This window comes from Moschus berezovskii, chromosome 15 (genome assembly GCF_049115385.1).
Source record: "Moschus berezovskii isolate FMDL1 chromosome 15, NW_MosBer_1.0, whole genome shotgun sequence".
NCBI classification, from domain to species: domain Eukaryota; kingdom Metazoa; phylum Chordata; class Mammalia; order Artiodactyla; family Moschidae; genus Moschus; species Moschus berezovskii.
The window spans coordinates 27,638,519-27,660,470 of NC_142474.1; the positions used below are offsets into that span (position 1 = coordinate 27,638,519).

Sequence of the window (21,952 nt, forward strand, 5' to 3'; positions counted from 1 at the left end):
AATCCTCTCTGTGGATGAGCTCACCAGATTTGTTTTCCTCCATTGAGTGAAGATGTTTCAAGCTTGGATAATGACCATGGTAAGAGGAAGCCACACTAACAGATAATTGGGATATGTTGTGAGGGTGTGCAAATAGGAACACACGTAATGTGTTTCAGATCATTACAGGTGCTTGTTTTCACACCTCCTTCACCCCAGTGAGCTCAGCAGGGCATGCCCCACCTGGTCATTTCTCCTCTTGGGCCAGGCGTGTGACAGGAACAACAGGTCCACTAGCAATGGTGCCTTACTGAACCTAATAGATCCATGAAGGCCACAGCTAAGAGTGTGGATGCTGGGGTCAAGCCCAGGTGTAAATCTTGGCTCTGTTGCTTAACCTGTTGACACTTCAGCAAGAAAACTGGAGCTCGGTTATGGCCATGCTATGTTTGAGATGCTTGACTGGGACCTGAGTGGAGACAGCCTGAAGATGTAGCACGGATTCAGGAGAGAAGATGTGACTGGAGAGGGAGAATCTGAGTGTTAGTAGTTCGTCCCAGTGTCATGGGGCAGGTGAGGTCATGTAGGAAGCAAACATGAAGGAGGGTTTGAGGGCTGAGTCCTGGGCACACCCTTGTCTAGAGAGGGGATGATGAAGAACCAGCCAAGGACACTGATGGGAGGACGCCGGCCAGTGCAGTGCATAGGGAGAGAAGAGGTAGGCTTGACAAGGAAGAGAGTGGTCCAAGGCCTGGCATCCCCCACGAGCATCCTTTCCCTACTGGGTGGATGATGGCGCTGATGATACAGGGCTGGGGGATGTTCTGCATTCCACACTCACTGGTGGTGAGCCTGCATGGAGTCAGGAGGTTGCCCCCTGCCTGGTGAGGTGGAGTCCGGAGCTCTGGGGTCTGCTGCTCTCTGGCCATGCTAGGTCCTGGGAGAAGAGCCAGCTTTGCCTACTGTGCCTGCTGAGCCCTGCCTGCCAGCCAACCGTGCCTGGCAAAGGCTCTCCAGCGTTGGCTGGAGCGGAACTGGATCTGTAACATCCTTTTTTGTATGTAATTTTATTTATTTATTTTTTTTATTTTTGGCTGTGCTGGGTCTCCATTGTGGCATGGGTTTTCTCTGGTTGTGGTGTATGTGCTTCTCATTGCAGTGGCTTCTTCTGTTGCGGAGGATGGGCTCACGAGCACATGGTCTCCTGTGGTTGTGGCTCCCAGGCTCTGGAGCACAGGCTCAGCAATTGTGCTGCATGGGCTTAGTTACCCCATGGCATGTGGGATCCTCCCCTACCAGGTATCGAACCCCGCATTGGCAGGGTTCTCCTGCATTGGCAGGCAGATTCTTTACCACTGAGCCATCAGGGAAGTCCAAGGTTTTACTTTTAATTGACTTAGTATTTTTGGCCCATGCATTGGTTTTTATTCCCTTTGGCCAATTAAGAACTCTATAGGGTATTGAGCAAGAGTGGTCTGAAGATAAATGAAAGCCTTGCACTTGGAAAGACAATATTGTTTCAACCAGTGCCCCCAGGGAGAAGACATTTTGTACTGGGCTGGCTCTGAGTCAGATCCAAGGCAGGCAGCCTTGTGGTGGGGACTTCAGGGTACCAGTGGCAGGTCAAATGATGCAGCTGTTTGGGGATGAGGGCCGTTCCTTTCCCCACGGTGGCTCCCAGGCACCCAGTCCTCAGGAGACAGCAAACTGCTACAAGGGTGCTCCAATCTAGAGAGAGGGGCAGGGGACTGGAGGGAGCAAAACATTCTCACTGAGATTCCACCAGTTCCTCTTGAATAAAGACTCCTTGTGCTGCTTTAAATTACTTTGATTAATTTATAGAATTTGGAAGAAGTTGACCCTGATGATATTTGCAATTTTCTTGTTGGTCTTATGAAGGAGAGAATTTCCTACTATCTTTGTTACTTTCACTCCACAAGGGTCTTTCTTTTTAAATAATTATTTAGAGATAAGGAAACTATGTTGATGATTAAACATAAAATACAATAAATTAATAGGTAAAGTCCATTTCTAGTGTCTCTATGCCAATTTATAAGAAGATTGTATATATTTACAAAATTAAATGCAAATGTAGATGAAGATATATATCTATATCTATATATATAAGGTACATCTTTTCCTACAAGTTATTTCTCTTAGCAGCATATCATGACTGTCTTTTTGTCTCTCAATAATGAATATACCACTGTTTTTAATCAGGGCTTCCCAGGTGGTTCAGTGGTAAAGAGTCTGCCTGCCAGTGCAGGAGATACAGGTTCTATGCTTGGATCAGAAAGATCCCCTGGAGAGGGAAATGGCAGTCCACTCCAGTATTCTTCTTGCCTGGAGATCCCATGGACAGAGGGGCCTGGCGGGCTATAGTCCACGGGGTCACAAAGAATCAGGCACGACTGAGTGGCTAAACAACAACAACCACCATTTTTAATAGGTTGATAATATTCAGATGACACAAGTGCCGTAATCTGGCACATGCTGTATTGTTGGGATATTTTGGCTGTGTTTGTTGGTGGTGGTGTTCAGTCACTAAATTGTGTCCAACTCTTTGCAACCGCATGGACTGCCACACGCTAGGCTTCCGTCATTCACTATCTCCCAGCGTTTGCACCAAGTCATGTCCATTGAGTCGGTGATGCCATCCAACCATCTCATCCTCTGTCACCCCCTTCTCCTCCTGCCCTCAATCTTTCCCAGCATCAGGGTCTTTTCCAATGAATCAGCTGTGTTTAATTTCTTTACTTTGTAAATAAGGCTGGATGGACACCCTCGTATATGTTTTATGTGCTTGTCCCGTTAGTTTTGGGAGCAGACTCTTGGAAGGGGGATTTCTGGCTCCAAAGATAGGATCACAAGTGTGTTTGGGGGCACTTGCGGAGACAATGGTTCCCACAGTCAGGAAGGGAAGTTTCCTGGCCTCCATTTCTCTGCATCACACCCTGCTCTGGATCACCTGCTCATTTAGACTAATGCTGTCAGTTTGGTAGAAGTAACACTCAAATTCATGTGAAACCTTCATTTTAAACCGTTTGTCTGGAAACTTCTCTTTGACTTTGAAGTAGCCAAACCTAGTAACCCCCGATATCCTGGGAAAGACTGTCAGCCCAGACATTTTCATAATGGCCCTATAGGTGCCCAAGCTGTGCTCATAGAGGCTGGAAGATTAAGCAGAGAATTACCCGCTCTTAGAACTAAGACTTCCTGTGCAGTGAATTCTTAACACATCTGGAAATCTCTGATGAAAGGGTCTTTCAGTTAAGAACAAATATGCTTAAAGATCGTAGTGACAAGCCTGAGACATTTGCAGTAGGCTTAAAGACATTCTTTATCAAAAGCTGAAAAGATTAAACCACCTTCAGTGTCATTTCATGGTTAAGCATATTACACTCGTCTGAAATGGCAATCCCCCTTGCCTTCCCGCCATGTATGAGACCCTTGACATTCACGAAGGACGTGTCCCAAGACCTTTGAGGCTCCCTTGATGCATAAATGCCAGTTTGGCTTTCAATTTTCCCCAGACCATGCAGCAGAGATCAACAGAAAAATGCATGTGACTGCTTTAGGCTTTTATGATTCTATAAATATAGGACTCCAATCATGTATAAAGCTATTAAAGCAAAATCAGGCTGGAGTCCTGGCTGAAATGGTTTCTGGGGTCATTATTTTTCTCTTTGTCTATAAAACACATAGTAAACAAGTTCACATTAGAAAGTCAAGTTTCAGTCAAGTACAATTTTTTGTATCTTCAGTTCAGCCGCTCAGTCCTGTCTGACTCTTTGCGACCCCATGAATCACAGCACACTAGGCCTCCCTGTCCATCACCAACTCCCAGAGTTCACTCAAACTCATGTCCATCAAGTCGGTGATGCCATTCAGCCATCTCATTCTCTGTCGTCCCCTTCTCCTCCTGCCCCCAATCCCTCCCAGCATCAGAGTCTTTTCCAGTGAGGTGGAAAAGCATGAGGTGGCCAAAGTATTGGAGTTTCAGCTTTAGCATCAATCCTTCCAATGAACACCCAGGACTGATCTCCTTTAGAATGGACTGGTTGGATCTCCTTGCAGTCCAAGGGACTCTCAAGAGTCTTCTCCAACACTACAGTTCAACAGCATCAATTCTTCGGCGATCAGCTTCCTTCACAGTCCAACTCTCATATCCATACATGACCACTGGAAAAACCATAGCCTTGACTAGACGGACCTTGGTTGGCAAAGTAATGTCTCTGCTTTTTAATACGCCATCTAGGTTGGCATCTTACTTTATCCCAAATTTCTGTTAAACTGTCACTTTGCTGGATGTATTTCTTAGTTTGTATATCCATACCCCATGCTGGGAATTGACTTTCTTTCAGTTCAGTTCAGTTCAGTCACTCAGTCGTGTCTGACTCTTTGCGACCCCATGAATCACAGCACGCCAGGCCTCCCTGTCCATCACCAACTCCCGGAGTTCACTCAAACTCATGTCCATTGAGTCGGTGATGCCATCCAGCCATCTCATTCTCTGTCATCCCCGTCTCCTCCCACCCCCAATCCTTCTTAGCATCAGACTCTTTTCCAGTGAGTCAACTTGATGCATGAGGTAGCCAAAGTAGGGAGCCATGATTCTTAATAAATAGTTTGCCTTCAGCTGTGGGATGACCACATTGGATGATGGTTTGAACTCCAGGAATTAAACCTATCCCCTAATAAAAGTGCAAAACCACACACCCTCAGAAGCACAGTCTACGCTGTATTAATACTTGGAGTTTTCTGCCACTTGTCAGCATGTGCGCTGGCTGGGGCAGGTAGGGACTTTGGTGTTCAGAAAGCTCACTGCCATGTCCTGTCACCTAAGGCATGACCCTTCTCTGACCTTGAATGCAGCCAATCCCCATTTCTGCTATTAGCATCTTATTGATGAGAAAGATATTACTACTACTTCTGTTACCCAACTTCCCTGGTGATTCAGATGGTAAAGAATCCGCCTGCAATGCGGGAGACTCGGGTTCAATCCCTGGGTTGGGAAGATCCCCTGGAGAAGGAATGTAACCCACTCCAGTATTCTTGCCTGGAGAATTCTGTGGACAGAGAAGCATGGCAGGTTATGCAGTTCATGGGGTCACTAAGAGTCAGACTCAACTGAGCAACTAACACTTTTACTTTCTTTTGATATCCGAAAGTTAGTGACTGGAGTGTTTCAATGTTCACTTATGTAAATTGCCAGCTACAGGTGCTAGTTTCTGCAAAAATCTCCCAGTCAGTAATGTGTTAGGTAAATCTGAACATCATTCTTTAAGATCTTACATCTTACATGCACTCAGATCTGACTCTGCTGCTTCCAGACACAGGGAGAGATAAAGATCAGTGTCAGCCTTCTAGACCCTGAGTCAGGCTCACTCGACCAGACAACCTGCTGCGTCAACACTGTTCCAGGACCCAGGAGAACGGACTATCATGGGACTTTCAGTCTAGTGGAGGAGACAGATGATAAACTAAGGACCCAGAAAGAGATCAGATAAGGGAGGAATTGATCTGAGGGTGATGGAGATTAGAGGACCTATTGGGTCTCTGACGGCCGGGTTGTAGGCCAACGACATGGTTCAGAAGGTAGCCAGACCAGGATGGTCCAGGCAGAGTGGGGTGGTCAGTGCTGGATGGACATGTTGCTGAGGCCCTGAGCTGTGATGTTCCAGGCATGAAAAGGGATCCAGGTGGCCACGGGGTAGCAGGCAGTGGGGAGGAAGGGACGGGCCACCATGGATAAAAGTAACTAATTTATGACCTGAACTCAGACACTTTTGAAAGAGAAGGTGGTGCTATTGATAATTGCTCTGGAACAGCAAGTGTCTCTCATGATGGTCAGTGGAGACCTGCATGCACAATCAGCGCCCCGCCAATGGAAGGTGTGGGACGAGGGGGCTTTGTGAAGGGACGTGCCTTGACCACCATTCTCTGGGGGGCACCACAGTTGCCGGACTCGCCCCTGTAGCTCTGGTGCAGAGTCTCTCCTGCAGTGGGGGTGGGGAGCGTCTCCCCCAGCAGCCGGCACCTCCTGACACCCGTCATCTCATCACCCCTTCTCCCAGGGACCCTGCCAAGGAAATGCAAGAAGGAGCTCCTAGCAGTGAAGCTGAGGAACCGGCCCAGCAGGCAGGAGCTGGAGGACCGAAACATCTTCCCCCAGAGGACGGACGAGGAGCGGCAGGAGATCCGGCAGCAGATCGAAATGAAGCTCTCCAAGTAAGTGTGGGCACGTGGGCCCCAGAGGGGGCTGGTCCTGCCTGCCTGCAGCCCGACCCTGCGTTGCACCCTCCCAGGCTCCACACACAGTATCTGCGGCGGGGGTCTCCCATCCTGACTGCCGTCAATGTTCAGGACCAGTTTCTTGCCATGGGGGCTGACGGAGCATCAGATGTTTGGCAGCCTCCCTGGCCTGGACACATGACATCCCCTGTGACAACTGACGTGTCCCTAGACACTGTTGAGTCCCTCCCGCCTGGGGCCAGTCTTCCTTGTGGAAAAGGACTGGTTATAGAAGCAGGGCCTGTGGTTTGGACAAGCTCTGGGGGGACAGGGTGGGGTTTGCCAGTGCTGCTGGTCTGTGGCACCCTTGGAGAAGCGGGGGTTTAAAGCAGGGGCTCCCGAGCTCAGGAGTCCCAATGTTTTGGCCTCTGGTATCCTATGCACCGTGGGACATTTAGCAGCATCCCTGGCCTCTGCCCTGGAGATGCTCATAGCCCGCCCCCCTACCTCCACCACTGTGACAACCACACATCCCCTGGGGACGGAGCCACTGCCACCCCTGGTCTAGGACCACAGCCCCGAAGGTTGCCCTGGGCCCAGCTCATCCCTCTGCCTGAGACTTACGCCTCCTCACTGCCGGCAGATGGGCCCTTGTTCCCCATCCTGCTGGGGGCTTGGGTCCAGTGTCTCACCCTCTGAGTGCCTTTACTTCAGGTTTTTCAGGGCCGAGGGCAGTGAGTGTAAGTGGGTAAAGCCCAGCACCCAGATGTTGCATTTCCCTGGGTCTCAGTTTTCTCACCTGTGAAATGGGGATGACACCAGCTGTGGGCTCACAGAGGAGGAACAGTGGGCTCACGTTTCTGCAGGCTGTGGGGTCCCTGGCTGGGGTCCTGAGGGCCTGGAATCACATAGTCCCAGTTTGAATTGCTGCTCTGTGCTAATGTGCTGGGGATCTTGGGCCAATGGACTCACCTCCCCAGGTCTTCGTTTTCTCATTCATGAAGTGGGGTGCTGATGCTCTCAAGGTCATTGTGAGTTGCGGGGAGGTCCCATAGGGAAGGTGCATTGCAGACCTGGGGCATGTAGTGGGTGCTCAGTAAGTCAGTGCTCAGGCTTCCCTGGTGGCTCAGATGATAAAGAGTCTGCCTGAATGTGGGAGACCTGTAGAAGATCCCCTGGAGAGGGGGATGGCTACCCACTCCAGTATCCTTGCCTGGAGAAGTCCACGGACAGAGGAGCCTGGTGGGCTAGCGTCCATGGGGTCGCAGAGAGTCGGACATGACTGAGCGACTAACATTTTTCAACTCAATGCTCACCATCGCTGGTGGGGTCTGGGAGCCCCTCCTTTGGTGTTGGCTCTGAGCTGTGTGGCGAGGGTGCCCGCTGTGGATGGCTGTTGAGGTGCCCATGGTGACCGGTGGGCCCAAACCCAGAACAGGGCTCCCTGTGGAGAAGCTTTTTAAAATACTGATTGACAAGCCCCACCCCCCACCCCCCAAACTGGATCAGTCTCTGGGGTGAGGGGGACTTTAATGAATTCCCTGATTTTAATGGATTGGAGGAGTCTCTCCAAGTTGGATGTTCTTAGTCTAATTGCAATGAGACTGTCAGACCCCCAAGCACTTGTCTCTCTGTGTCTGGTCAGTCACAAAGGCTTATCTCACTCGAATAAGGGGCAGGCCGGTGCTGTGGTTGTTGCTGGAGATAGAGTTGTGGGAAATGAGGGAGAGAGGTCCCCTGGGCCTCACACCCCTGAGAGCATCCTCAGACCTCTTCCTGTGTGGTGGTACCCACTCTCGGGCTTGGTACCAACCAGATGCTCAATGAGTGCATGTGGGTGGGAAGGAGGGAGGGCTGGGAACACGGCTGCATGGATCTCATGGCCGAAGGGATGTGCCAGCTGATCAAGCTCTGTGTCCCGGCTGCCTGTCTCATGATGCCACACACTATCACAGGAGGCATGGTTTTCTGTCTCTCTCATTTCTGGCGAGATTAAACTTTTTCTTTTTTTAGTGCTTATTAGCTTTTTGGTTTTTTCAGTTCCTTTCCTGTCCATTACTTGAAGTTTTCTTTATCTTACTGACTTGCGTTTACTCTGGAAATCACACTCCCAGCCTCTCCAGGTCTGCGAATGGCTCCTCTTCTCCCTCTTTGGGGCCGGTCTCATCATTTTGTTGATGTTTCCCTTCGATGTGTGAAAGTTCTTCATTTCTAAAGCCACCAGACGATCGAGCAGATGTTCTCCATGAAGAGCCAGATACTGAGTATTGCTCAGGAACCTACCGTGTCTGCTGTGACCACACAACTCTGTTGTCACACTCACCCAGTCATGGCCAATGCGTGGTGAGTGAGTGTAGCTGGGGTCCAATGGAGGTTTATGCACAAACATGAACAACATCCCACCCAGCCCCTGATGTACTTTATGGTTCATACTGTTTGTGCCAGTCTTAAAACATCCTCCCCTGCCCGGATGTCAAAAAATGACTTTACACACGTTGCTTTTGCAGCTCTCCTCCGTGCCAGTTGATAATGGTTTCCTATCTGCTAAACAAAACCAGGGGCTTCCCAGGTGGGATGAGTGGTAAAGAACCTGCCTGCCAACACAGAAGACATTAAGAGATGCATGTTTGATCCCAGGGTCTGAAAGATCCCCCGGAGGAGGAAATAGCAACCCACTCCAGAATTCTTGCCTAGAAAATCCCATGGACTGAGGAGCCTGGCAGGCTATGGTCCATAGGATCACAAAGAGTCAGACACAACTGAAATGACTTAGCACGCACACACTCAAACAAAACCAAGTTTTCCTTCAAAATAAGATATTAAGCAAATTAAAGAAAAAATAGTAAGCATTGTAAGTACATGTGATTCAAGGAAAACAAAATGCTCAAGATGATGCTTGACTTAAGAGAACTCTGGGGACTCCACTCCTGTCTCCCAGGGCAGACAGGAGGTGGGAAAAGGTAGGGTGCTGGGACCTCAAAGTCCCTCAGATTAAGTGGTACCCCAAAACCCAGGCTCTGGGCTAGACTTCCTCCATTAATCACTGAGTCTGTAGCTTGTTTTAAATCTGGAGTAGAACATAGTAGCTCCTTGGCTGTTTGTCACCGTATTTAAAAATGGAAAAGCAAGCCCGGAATTAGACACAGAGGGGCCGTGGCTGAGAAATCACATCCCAAGGGGCAGACACAGCCCTCCCGGCTGCCTGGTTTGTTTCCCTACAGAAGTGGTTTAATTGGATCCTTTGTCTTTGTTTTGCCTCCTTTCAGAGATTCTTCTGCCTTCACTTGCTGAATAATTCAGCCTCTGGTTGCCATGGCAACCTGCTATTCACTGTATCCTGAAGTGCAGTTGGTGTTTTCGTCTTGTGTATTTTTTAAAAATTTCCAGACCCTCACTCTTTCGTCTTTTGGGCACTCCTAGAGCATTTTTGGATGAAGTGGTCTTGGTTTCCCCAACTCTGTGAGCTGCTTCTTGTTAGGAGGGGCATATGAAGTCAAAGTCAGCTTGAGGGGAGTAAAGCCTCATGGTAGTTTTCACCCCCTTTCTGTCCAGCAGCCCAGCCCACCTTTACTGCATGTGTAAATGAATCTGCAGTGTCTCACAGACCCAAAGCTCCAGGGACTCACACAGGGGGCGAGTTCTGGAAGTTATGGTCTTGCTTTAGTACAGTTGTGTGCTCACCATTTAAGAGGAGCCGGTGATAAGGATGCCTGACAGCTTTCTTTATTACTGTTGCTGTTGTTATTATAAGCTTGAGGTGTCCAGCACTAGAATTCAGCATTTGTTTACAAAGTTATCAAATGACAACTTTGCCTTCTAAGTGCAGAGCCTGTGCAGTGAGTTTTGCTTGCTTTCCCTCATTTCATTTAATCTTTGTAGGAGGCGGGCTAGGTTCCTCAGAACTCCCAGCCTGGGTGGCAGGGGAAGCAAGTTCTCGGAGGTGGTCTCTGGCTTATCCAAGTCTCTGGGTTTTCTCATGTTGTGTGGCTTCCGTCAGGTCATTCAGGCCTCCAGCCAGGCCCTGGGCCTCTGTGCAAAACGCTTCATGCCTGTGTTAATGTGGGGATCGCTGGAGGGGATGCAGATGTGCCCGCTATACCTGGAACAGCATGGTTAGTGAAAATATCCAGAGAGAGACTCTGATCCAAGCATGGGCTTTGGGGAAAGGCAGACAGGCGGGTTCAAATCCCAGGCTTCCCTCACAGTGCTGTGGGCTTGGGCCAGCACCGCCTTCTCCGAATCTCCCCCTGGTTTGTAAATTCAACACCGTGGCAGCACCTTCTCCTGGGACCTTCGGAAGATTCTAGGGTAGTCCTTCTACAGTCAGGTGAAAGTGTGTTCCTGGTGGGGAGGGGAGGGGTGTGGAGCTGCTGCTGGTGGTCCTGACTGGATGCAGTGGTCACCTGGGAGGGGCAGAGGCCAGGCCAGGGTGCTGAGCTGCTGTAGAAGCAGCACCTGGAGGACTCAGGCTGTGTTAGTGTAGTTGTTAACGACTTTGTTTTTGTTCCCTGTGAAAGTGTTAGTCGCTCAGTTGTGTCTGACTCTTTGCAACCCCATGGGCTGTAGCCCATCAGGTTCCTCTGTGGGATTTCCCCGGCAAGAATATTAGAGTGGGTTGCCATTCCCTCCTCCAGGGGATCTTCCTGACCTAGGGATGAAACCGAAGTCTCCTGCATTGTAGAAGATTCTTTACCGTCTGAGCCACCAGGAAGCCCTTATGGTGCAATTTGCCTGGAGCTAGAGGGTGGGGTGCCAGGGACCTCCAGAACGCTGCATGACCTTCTATTAAGTCTCCCTTGGGGGCTCCTCTGCTCTAGGACCGCCTTGTGAGCAGCTGATGAATGCTCAGGAGCGTCCTCCAGGAGCTGGTAGTTTGCATGTTTGTGTGGGCATTAAATGCTCCTCAAGCCAGTCCCTCCGCACGTCCTGTTCTCCTGTTTCCAGAACAAACTGCCGCCACTCAGGCCTCCAGGAAACACAAGTTCCCAGAAAATAAGTGTTTTGTGCTACTGCTCCCCTCCCCCACACCTGCCTTGAAAACTGCAGAACTTAAGGAGGCTTGTTGCTTTTAAGGGTGGCAGTGGAGATTGGCACCCCTGATAATCATGGGGTATTAGCCATGGGGCTTGTTTCTGTTGAAGGTGCCAGGAAACCTGGGGCAAAGAGCAGGGTCTCAGTTCTATGGACACAGGGTTTTGAAAATATTGAAACCTGACTTTTTCTGGGCTTAGCAGGAAAAAAAAATGACTTAATTGCTGGAAAGGAAGCTGCTCCTTTGGGAAGTGTTGAGGCATCCTTGCAGAGGGTGGGGGATTGCATAATAACAGATATTGATAAACACTTGCTGATTTTCTTCTTCAGCAGTGCTGGGTGAGAGCCCAGCTCCTCCTGGGTGTCTTTTGAGTCCAGCCCTGCAGACATCATATAATTTGGGACAGAGAAGCATGGTTATTAATGATGGTCATTGTTAACACTTATTTAGCATCTTCTGTGTACCAGCCTCCCGCCAAGTGTTTCAAACACATCACCTCCTTGGAGCCTTGTGAGAGCTCTCTAGGGTAAGAATTGTTAATGGTCCTATTTTTTGGATGAGGATAACTGGCTCAGGACAGTGCAGTCACTTGTCTGTGCTCATACAGAAGCAAGTGTGGGGGTTGGGGTCATCGGTCATCCCAACCACGCCAGTGCCCACATCAGAGCATCCATCCAGGTCACCAGGGAGCTTTGTGAAAGTGCTGATTCTGAGACCCCACCCCAAATCTCTTGAATCCTTCCTTGAGGTTTTGAGGGCCCACCCCAAATCTCTTGAACAGAGCCCTTCCCTTGAGTGTCACTGCTGTCTTGAGCTGCACTGTATCCCCTCCCTCAGGACCCTTGGGAGACTGTTCTCGGAGACCTCGGGACCAAAATAAGCCACACTTATTTTGTTGGTTTTTTTAAGGAGCGTGCATGTTTGTAGTTAATCATGTTACCCTTTTTGTCTTGGCTACCAGGAAGCTCAGAGCCAAATGTGCAACTAACTGCCTTGTATCATTTGGGTTGTGTGTCTATGTTTGACCTTCTATTGTATGGCCTTTGTCTTAATTTCATCAACTTTTTTTTGGAAGGAAGGAGTCTCACATTTATTGACATACTATGTCTAACTCACCTATGTTATATTCTTGTCTTGGTTACCAGAAACTAAATATGTAGGTATTAAAATAGACTCCTGTCATTTGACTTAACATTGGAGATTTTGGATAATTGCCAGTAATTTCTAAAGTATGGAACTTGAAGTTTTTCTAAAGCATTCATGCAAAGCTGATGCCCACCTGAGGCTGAGGTTGTGGAGAGAGTGATGAGCCAGGAGTGAGACAGGATTACTGGGGAGCATCTCTGTTTCAGTTTGAATTTTCTTTTCTTACCTCTCTTTCCCATCTGTTGTAGTTCTCCAGATGTTCTCCGGTTGTATTCTTTTTTAAAAAATTTTTATTGGAGTATAGTTGCTTTGCAATGTTGTATTATTTTCTGCTGCATAGCAGTGAATCAGCTGAGTGTGTGTGCACACGCGTGCGTGTGTGTATATATCCCTTCTTTTTTGGGTTTCTTTCCCATTTAGTTCACCACAGAGCATTAAGTAGAGTTCCCCGTGCTATACGGTAGGTTCCCATTAGTTAGCTATTTATACATAGTGCTCTATAATGTTAATCCCAATTTCCCAATTCATCCCGCCTCTCTCTTTCCCCCCTTGGTGTCCATACATTTGTCCTTTACATCTGTGTCTCTATTTCTGCTTTGCAAATAGATTCATCTGTACCATTTTTCTAGATTCCACATCTATGCATTAAATATATGATATTTGTTTTTCCCTGTGACTTACTTCACTCTGTATGCCAGTCTCTAGGTCCATTTGTGACTCTGCAAAAGGCACAATTTCATTCTTTTTATGGCTGAGTAATATTCCATTGCACATATGTGCCACAGATTCTTTATCCATTCCTCTGTGGATGGGCATTTAAGTTGCTTCCATGGCCTGGCTGTTGTAAATAGAGCTGCAGTAAACATTGGGGTGCATGTATCTTTTGGAATTATGGTTTTCTTCAGGTATGTGCCCAGGAGTATGATTGTTTTGTTGTTTTTTTCTCAGTGTTACTTTAATTTCCTCAACTCTCTGATTTTATCTTTACGAAGTATATTTTTCTATATATGATTTCAAATCCAGTTCTCAACTTTAAATATAAAAATATAACTAAAAGTACAAGTCGGACATGACTGAGTAACTGAACTGAACTGAAAAATACATATTTTTGTGGAGGCCCTCTTAGTATACATGAGATTTTGCCAACTAGCATCGTGGCAGAGGGTGTTCCATTCCTCTACTAGTGTTTAAATTTTCATTTGTAACAGTGGTCTAGTGTGTAAGGAAGGGACAGACTGGCAACAGCTTTCCTTTTCCCTCTTGCTGTCAAAATCTTTACTTTTAATATAAAACTGCATACAATGCTTACTTGTATGTAACTTGTAACATCAGTGGTTTTATTCTTTTTATGTATTATTCATAAGAACAGGATTTCTACAGGGTTTCCCTGCTGCCAATGAAGGAGACATGGGTTCGATCCCTGCTTCAGGAAGATCCCCTGGAGGAGGAAATGGCAACCCACTCCAGTATTCTTGCCTGAAAAAATCCCATGGACAGAGGAGCCTAGCAAGCTGCAGTCCGTGGGGTCGCCAAAGAGTTCGACACGACTAAGCAACTAAAACAACAACAACATTTCCAGAAATGAGAAAAGAGGGAAAATGCATTGAGTGAGATGATTTCATCATTCATGAATGAAAACCAGTTGTTAGCAGAACTCCGCAGATCACTGGGAAATAGCCTGGAATTCATGGTTTGGGAAGGACGGTGCAAAATTTCTAAACATATGAAAAATTTTAAACATAATTTCATATGTAAACATACGAATCTCATATGTAAACATATGAAAAATTACATAATTTCATATGTAAACATATGAAAATTTCTAAACATAATTCACTTCCACTAGTAACTAGAGATATGAAAAATTCATAGTAGCAAACTTTCATCCCCAATTAAACTGACTGGAAAGTTTTTAAATATTTTAAAATATTTTACATTATATTTGACTAGCATAAACACTGATAATGAACTAAGAACACCCCATCCTAGAGGGTGGTGGTTTACGTGCCATCCACCACTGGCAGGCATGTGACTTGAAAACAGCCAGGGAGGTGAACAGCCAGGATGGCAAGTCGCATATTTTAACCCAACACTCCACTTCAGGGAGCATCCATTTCTGGTGCATCGGAACTAACAAGTGGATAAGGTCCACATCCTTCACTGGTCTTTTGTCTGCGTCAGCGTCAGCAGCTCTAGAACCTTCATTCTTGTTCACTGCTATGGGGGGCCATGTACACCTGCCGTGGCATCACTGAGGGTGCAGCTCCTGAGGGCCTGGTGCAACCACCCCCGACTCGTGTAATGACAGCTGTTACCACTGCACTTCAGTTCCTTGTAGATTTGCCTCCTACCCCACGGTGTATGCTCGCTCACTGTGATGTAAGGGGATGTTGTGATGACTTAACGGGGAATCTGGTCGAGACCACAGCAGAACAGGCCTATTTCTCCCGCGGCATCACTTCCACGCCCTTACATGTCTCCTGGGAGCACAAACCCTGTCATGAACCTCAGGTCTCTGCAGAGCGTAGGGGCTGGGTGCCGGGATGCAGAGGCGCATCAGGAACCATTATATCTAATCAGATACATACAAAATCGACGTATGAATCAGCCACGGAAGCGGGGGTCTAGGAGGGAGAGATTAAGCAGCAGGAGGGAGGCAGAGTTGGGGTGAGGCTTTGAAGAGTGGGTGACGTGGAGCATGGTCTTGATGTCAGTACGTGTCAGTCCACGTGGTGGGCTGGTGTGCAAGGATGTCCCAGGCAGAGAGCAGCTGCAAGAGGGTACCACGGCCTGAATCCGCATTGCCCCTTGGAGAACGTGGTGTGGTTGTAAGGAGCTGGAGTGGGCAGGGTGGGGGAGGCTGAAGGGCTCAGCAGGACCAGGGGGTGGGCGCCCTCTGCTCCTGGTCCACACACAGCTGCCTCTGATCCCTCCCAGAGGGACCCTCCCTTGATGTCCCCACCCCCATCCTCCCCAGGGTCATGGCCTCATAGCCTTTCTCCACCCATCATCCTGCTGTTTTCTTCCCTGCAATAACCGCTGTCTGAAGTTACCCTTTAGTCCTTCATTTGCCGGTTTGGGGTCTGGCTCCCTACTAGAACGCCAGGATCCTGCCTGTTCTCACTTGATGGTCCCTCATCCATTGAGCAGCCACTCCATAAGTAAGTAAGAGTGAGTCGCTCAGTCGTGCCCGACTCTTTGCGACCCCATCGACTGCAGACCACCAGGCTCCTCTGTCCATGAGATTTTCCAGGCAAGGATACTGGAGTGGGTTGCCATTTCCTTCTCCAGGGGATCTTCCCAACCGAAGGATAGAACCTGGGTCTCCGGCACTGCAGGCAGATTCTTTACTGACTGAGCTACAAAGGAAGCCACTCCATAAATTGGTGCAAACAGTGGCCAGAGACATCTGGCCTTTCTTGAGAAGCAGTGAGGGTCCCAGAGGGGTTGCAAACAGGGGTATGGCAGGGTGAGGGCATTTCCAAGGACCCCTCTGCCTCCATGTAGGGAGTCAGCAGGGGACCTAAAGGGGGCACGTGACTCTGGTCTGTAAGAGCCGAGGAGACGAACGTCGGCACATGACAGTGGGGCTGGAGAGGGATGGACTGAGCCGGGGGAGGACGGGGAGTAGGATGTGGGTGAGGGCTGGAGGAGGTGGCCCCAACAGGGTGGAGTTGATGCTCTGTGCTGGGGGAGGAAAGACAGGAAGAAGGCAGGTAGGTGCAGGAAGGAGTCTCTGATTCCACGTTTGGACACGCATCCCTGGCACTCTTCCTGGGGGTCCAATCCATGAGCAGGAGTGGGAGGACCACGTGGAGGCGCCTCCCTGGTGGTGTTGAACTCAGTATACAAGTTACCAGCAGCACCAGCTCAAGATCAGGGTCACCGAAACACCAGCACATTTTACGGGTTGTGCTATTCCTTTGATCGTGGGTGCGTTTCCTACCGCAGTGTGTTCCCTCCAAACACGCAGCACAACAGAGGGACAGCAAGTGGCCAGCTGTTTTCCTGAGGGGGACCCCTGGGGACAGAACAGGTGTGTCAGGTTTAATAAGTCCCTTCCATCTATGGAAACTGGGCAGCATTAAATGTAATCCAAGGGAAGTGAGGGAACTTGAAACCCACATTCCTCTGTTCCATAAGCCTGCAGGGCTCAAGCCACGAGGTGATGCTGAGTAATTTGGGGATTTCGGTTAGCATATCAGGGCAGGTGTTTCTGCTTGGATGAAATGGGACAAGGGCAGCTGAGTCCTTCCTCATGTTGCTGAGGAGGGGCCGGGCCTGGGCTCCCTGACTTCGGGAGGTGGAATCTTGCAGCCAGGCTGGGACTGCCACTGGGGGCCCAGTTGGACTGAGTCAGGAGAGGCCGCTGTTGAAGGAGGCTGCTGGTTAATGAGCCGCCGTCCACAAGGAAGGCACAGGGTGTTCTCCCTGCCCAGCTCGACTGCACGGCCAGAGCCTCAGAGGGCTGGACTCAGCATTCTTGTACACGACAGGACATGCGTCTGCCCCAGCTCTGAAACGGCCGGGGGGACAACTTCTAAAGGGGTTTTCAGACAATAGAGGAGAAGAGGGAGCTGAGTGATAAGACTAATTCATTTGCCCAAGGTAATTCTTGAACAGAAAACTAATAACTGGGCCCCACCAGCAAGAAGTACAGCTGGGTGGGAAGGGCAAGGTTTAGCCTAATGGGGCCCCACTTTATAGGGAACCTGGAATCTACAAAGCAGGTGATTGGGCCTGTGGTTAGTAACCCTTGGGGCTCATGAAGTTGAGAATTCCCTGGCTCAGACAGTAAAGAATCCACCTGCAATGCAGGAGACCTGGGTTCAGTCCTTGGGTTGGGAAGATCCTCTGGAGAAGGGAATGGCAACCCACTCCAGTATTCTTGCCTGGATAATTCCGAGGACAGAGGAACTAGTGGGTTATAGTCCATGGGGTTGCAGAGTCGGACATGACTGAGTGACTAACACTTTCACAGGTCAATCCTACTAGGTATAAAATACCTCCCTCGATTTCCAAAATTTCACCCTTTGTCCTGTGCCATCTGCACGTGCTGAGGACTCATGGCATTTCATTCCTGTGTGTGGGTCTACAACCTCTCTCTTGCATGTGAGGAAACTGAGGCTCAGAATTGCCAGTAGCCAGTGAGTAGCTGAGTGGGGAATTAACTTGAACTTGTTAAGAGTTCTTTTCTCAGCATGGCCTGCCTGCAGTACCTGCTTCATAATGCCCTGAAGTTGGTCCATGGACCACTCCCTGGCTCATGATTGTTTGTATGACTCTCTGCATAGAGAGCAGATTCTCACTGAGGGAAGGATCTTGCTTCTTTTTTATTTTATTTTTAAAATTAATTTATTTCAATTGGAGGATAATTACTTTACAATATTGTGATGGTTTTTGCCATACATCAGCGTGAATCGGCCACAGGTATACATGTGTACCCCTATCCTGAACCCTCTCTCTGTTTAGAAATCTCAGGGGACACAGAGGTCAGGCCTGTTCTATCCAGATACACCATCCCGGCCCTTAGGTTGGTGCCACCTCCCTGCTCCACTGCTGTGGTGAGAGGCCTGTGTGAATATGATGTAGCCTCCAAGGTCAAGAGGAATGCTGGGGTTGACTAGGCACCTGCAACGGTTTGTTGCAAAAATACAGAAGGGAGCGTAGGGCAGGGCTGAGAGTGGGCCCTATGGGATGTTGGGGGGACGGTAAGACGAGACCCCCCATACTCTAGAGGGAGAGATGCAGTGGTCCCACAAGGTCTGGGAGGTGGGAGAGGCCAGGACAATGCAGGCAGAGCAGTGGCTGTGAAGTCTGGGTTTCATGTGCTCTGCTTTTAGCTGGAAGTAGTTAAGCAATAGAAAATGGCACTTCCAAATCAGGAGTGGTTTAACAAAACCTAATCTTCCAAGGATATATGCGTACAAATTGGTCTTGGGGTGGAGCACATGGTGTCCGGATAACCACGTTATCTGGCTCTTTATGGCTTTTTTTTTTTGTATAATTCTGTGTATCCTTGCCATTTCTTCCTAATCTGTTCTGCTTCTGTTAGCTCCTTACAGTTTCTATCCTTTATCATGCCCGTCCTTGCATTATGTATTACCTTCATATCTCTAGTTTTCCTGAAGAGATCTCCAGTCTTTCCCTTTCTTTTGTTTTCCTTTACTCCTTTGCAGGGAAGGAAGAGCAGCATCCAGGGCCCCAGAGCCCCTGCAGGTGGGGCTCAGGTCCCCTTGTTCTCATCAACTCGTGGCTTTTGAGACTTCCCATGACGTCAGCTGCTCTTGGTTTTCCTCGGTTGCTTGGGAGTCTGTCAAGCAAAGTATAGCATGTTTTATAAGGAGATGCAAAGCAATACCAGTCTCCCGTCAGCATCAATAAAACATGATCCATACCCAGGGGCACAGGTGGTCTGGTGGTTGAGAGCTCACGTGGCTGGGAGGTGCAGACTAAGGGAGCCCAGGGTAATCACTCCATCTGTCTGAGCCTGTGAAATGGGTGGTGATGCTTGCCTGCTTTACCCAGAATCTGAGCTTATCCTGCACAAGTTATAGTCCCAGTAGTAATAGTGCAGTGGTAGCTTGGTTGTTGTTTGGTTACTAAGTCATGTCAGACTCTTTGACCCCATAGACTGCAACACGCCAGGCTTCCTTGTCCTTCACTATCTCCTGGAGTTTGCTCATATTCATGTCCACTGAGTCAGTGATACCATCCAACCATCTTATCCTCTGTCGTCCCCTTTTCCCACTGCCCTCAATCTTTCCCAGCATCCGGGTCTTTTCCAATGAGCCAGCTCTTTGCATCAGGTGGCCAAAGTATCGGAGTTTCAGTGTCAGTCCTTCCAGTGAATATTCAGTGTTGATTTCCTTTAGGATTGACTGGTTTGATCTCCTTGCAGTCCAAAGGACTCTCAAGAGTCTTCTCCAGCATCAATTTTTCTGCGTTCAGTCTTCTTTATGGTCCAACTCTCACATCCTAAGCTGTCTTGATTTGTCAAAGCTTTCCTTCCAAGGAGCAAGTGTCTTTTAATTTCATGGCTGCAGTCAACATTGGCAGTGATTTTGGAGCCCAAGAAAACCAAATCTGTCACTGCTTCTACTTTTTCCTCTTCTATTTGTCAGGAAGTGAAGGGACTGGATGCATGATCTTAGTTGAGTTTTAAGCCAGCTTTTTCACTTTCCTCTTTCACCCTCATCCAGAAGCTCTTTAGTTCCTCTTCAATCTCTGTCATTAGAGTGGTATCACCTGCATATCTGAGGTTGTTGATATTTCTCCCAGCAGTCTTGATTCCGGCTTGTGATTCATCCAGCCTTGCATTTCACATGAAGAAAGCTGATCGCTGAATAATTGATGCTTTTGAACTGTGGTGTTGGAGAAGACTCTTGAGAGTCCCTTAGACTGCAAGGAGATCCAACCAGTCCATTCTAAAGGAGATCAATCCTGGGTGTTCATTGGAAGGACTGATGCTAAAACTGAAACTCCAATACTTTGGCCACCTCATGCGACGAGTTGACTCACTGGAAAAGCCTTGGATGCTGGGAGGGATTGGGGGCGGGAGGAGACGGGGATGACAGAGAATGAGATGGCTGGATGGCATCACCGACTCTGTGGACATGAGTTTGAGTGAACTCCGGGAGTTGGTGATGGACAGGGAGGCCTGGTGTGCTGTGATTCATGGGGTCGCGGAGAGTCGGACACAACTGAGCGACTGAACTGAACTGAACTGAACTCTACATAAAAGTTAAATAAACAGGGTGACAATATGAAGCCTGTCTTACTCCTTTCCCAATTTTGAACCAGTCCGTTGTTCCATGTAAGGTTCTAATTGTTGTTTCTTGACCCACGTACAGCTTTCTCAGAAGACGGGCAAAGTGACCTGGTCTTTCCATTTCTTTAAGAATTTTCCACATTTTATTGTGATCTACACGGTCAAAGGCTTTAACATAGTCAATGAAGCAGAAGTAGATTTTTTTTTTTTACTTCTCTTGCTTTCTCTGTGATCCAACGAATGCTGGCAATTTGATCTCTGCTTCCTCTACCTTTTCTAAACCCAGCTCTTACATCTGGAAATTCTTAGCCTAGCTTAAAGGATTTTGAGCATGACCTTCTAGCATGCGAAATGAGCCCAAGTGTAAGATAGTTTGAACATTCTTTGACATTGTCCTTCTTTGGGATTGGAATGAAAACTGACTTTTTCCAGTCCTGTGACCACTGCTGAGTTTTCAAAATTTGCTGACATATTAAATGCAGCACTTTAACAACATTATCTTTTAGGATTTTAAATAGCTAAGCTGGAATTCCATCACCTCCACTAGCTTTGTTTGCAGTAATGCTTCCTAAGGTCCACTTGACTTTACACTCCAGGACGTCTGGCTCTAGGCGAGTGACGACACCATCGTGGTTATCTGGCTCACTATAACTTTTTTTGTATAGTTCTGCATGTTCTTGCCATCTCTACTTAATGTGTTCTGCTTCTGTTAGGTCCTTACCATTTCTGTCATTTATCATGCCCATCCTTGCATGATTTGTTCCCTTGATAGCTCCAATTTTCTTGAAGAGATCTCTAGTTTTTCCATTTTATTTTCCTCTACTTCTTTGCATTGTTCATTGAAGAAGGATTTCTTATCTCTCCTTGCTAGTCTCTGGAACTCTGCATTCAGTTGGGTATATCTTTCCCTTGATTTTTGCTTTTCTTCTTTCCTCAGCTATGTGTAAAGCCTCCTCAGACAACCACTTTTCCTTCTTGCATTTCTTTTTCTTTGGGATGGTTTTGGTCACCACCTCCTGTGCAGTGTTACAAACCACTGTCCATAGTTCTTCAGGCAAGCTGTCAACCAGATCTAATCCCTTGAATTTATTTGGCACCTCCACTGTATAATCATAAGAGATTTGATTTAGGTCATACCTGAATGGCCTAATGCTTGTCTCTACTTTCTTCAATTTAAACCTGAATTTTGCAATAAGGAGCTGATGATCTGAGCCATAGTGAGCAGCAGGTCTTGTTTTTGCTGACTGTATAGAGCTTCTCCATTTTTGTCTGCAAAGAATATCATCAGTCTGATTTTTGTGTTGATTATTTGGTGATGTTAATGTGTAGAGTTGTCGCTTATGTTATTGGAAAAGGGTGTTTGCTATGACCAGTGCATTTTTTTGGCAAAACTCTATTAGCCTTTGCCCTGCTTCATTTTATACTCCAAGGCCAAACATGCTTGTTATTCTGGATACCTCATGACTTTCTCCTTTTGCATTCCAATCCCCTGTGATGAAAAGGACATCTACTTTTGGTATTAGTTCTAGAAGGTCTTGTAGGTCTTCATAGAACTGTTCAAATTCAGCTTCTTCAGCATCAATGGTTGGGGCATAGACTTGGATGGTGTGCCTTAGAAATGAACCGAGATTATTCTGTCATTTTGACATTGTACCAAAACAATGCATTTTGGACTCTTGTTGACTCTGAAGGCAGCTCCATTTCTTGTCAGGGATTCTTGCCCAGGAGTAGATAAATGGTCATTTAAATTAAATTCACCAATTGCCATCCATTTTAGTTCACTGATTCCT

At 47.8% G+C, this 21,952-nt stretch overlaps 1 protein-coding gene across 1 annotated transcript in view; it reads left to right on the forward strand.

Moving 5' to 3' along the window:
* The window catches only part of PHACTR3 (phosphatase and actin regulator 3), a 193,252-nt gene that overhangs the window by 149,313 nt on the left and 21,987 nt on the right, over positions 1-21,952 (forward strand). The window contains exon 8 of the mRNA XM_088844394.1: positions 6,057-6,210. Coding sequence (XP_088700520.1) covers positions 6,057-6,210 — 154 coding nt within the window. The remainder of the gene's footprint in view (positions 1-6,056; positions 6,211-21,952) is intronic.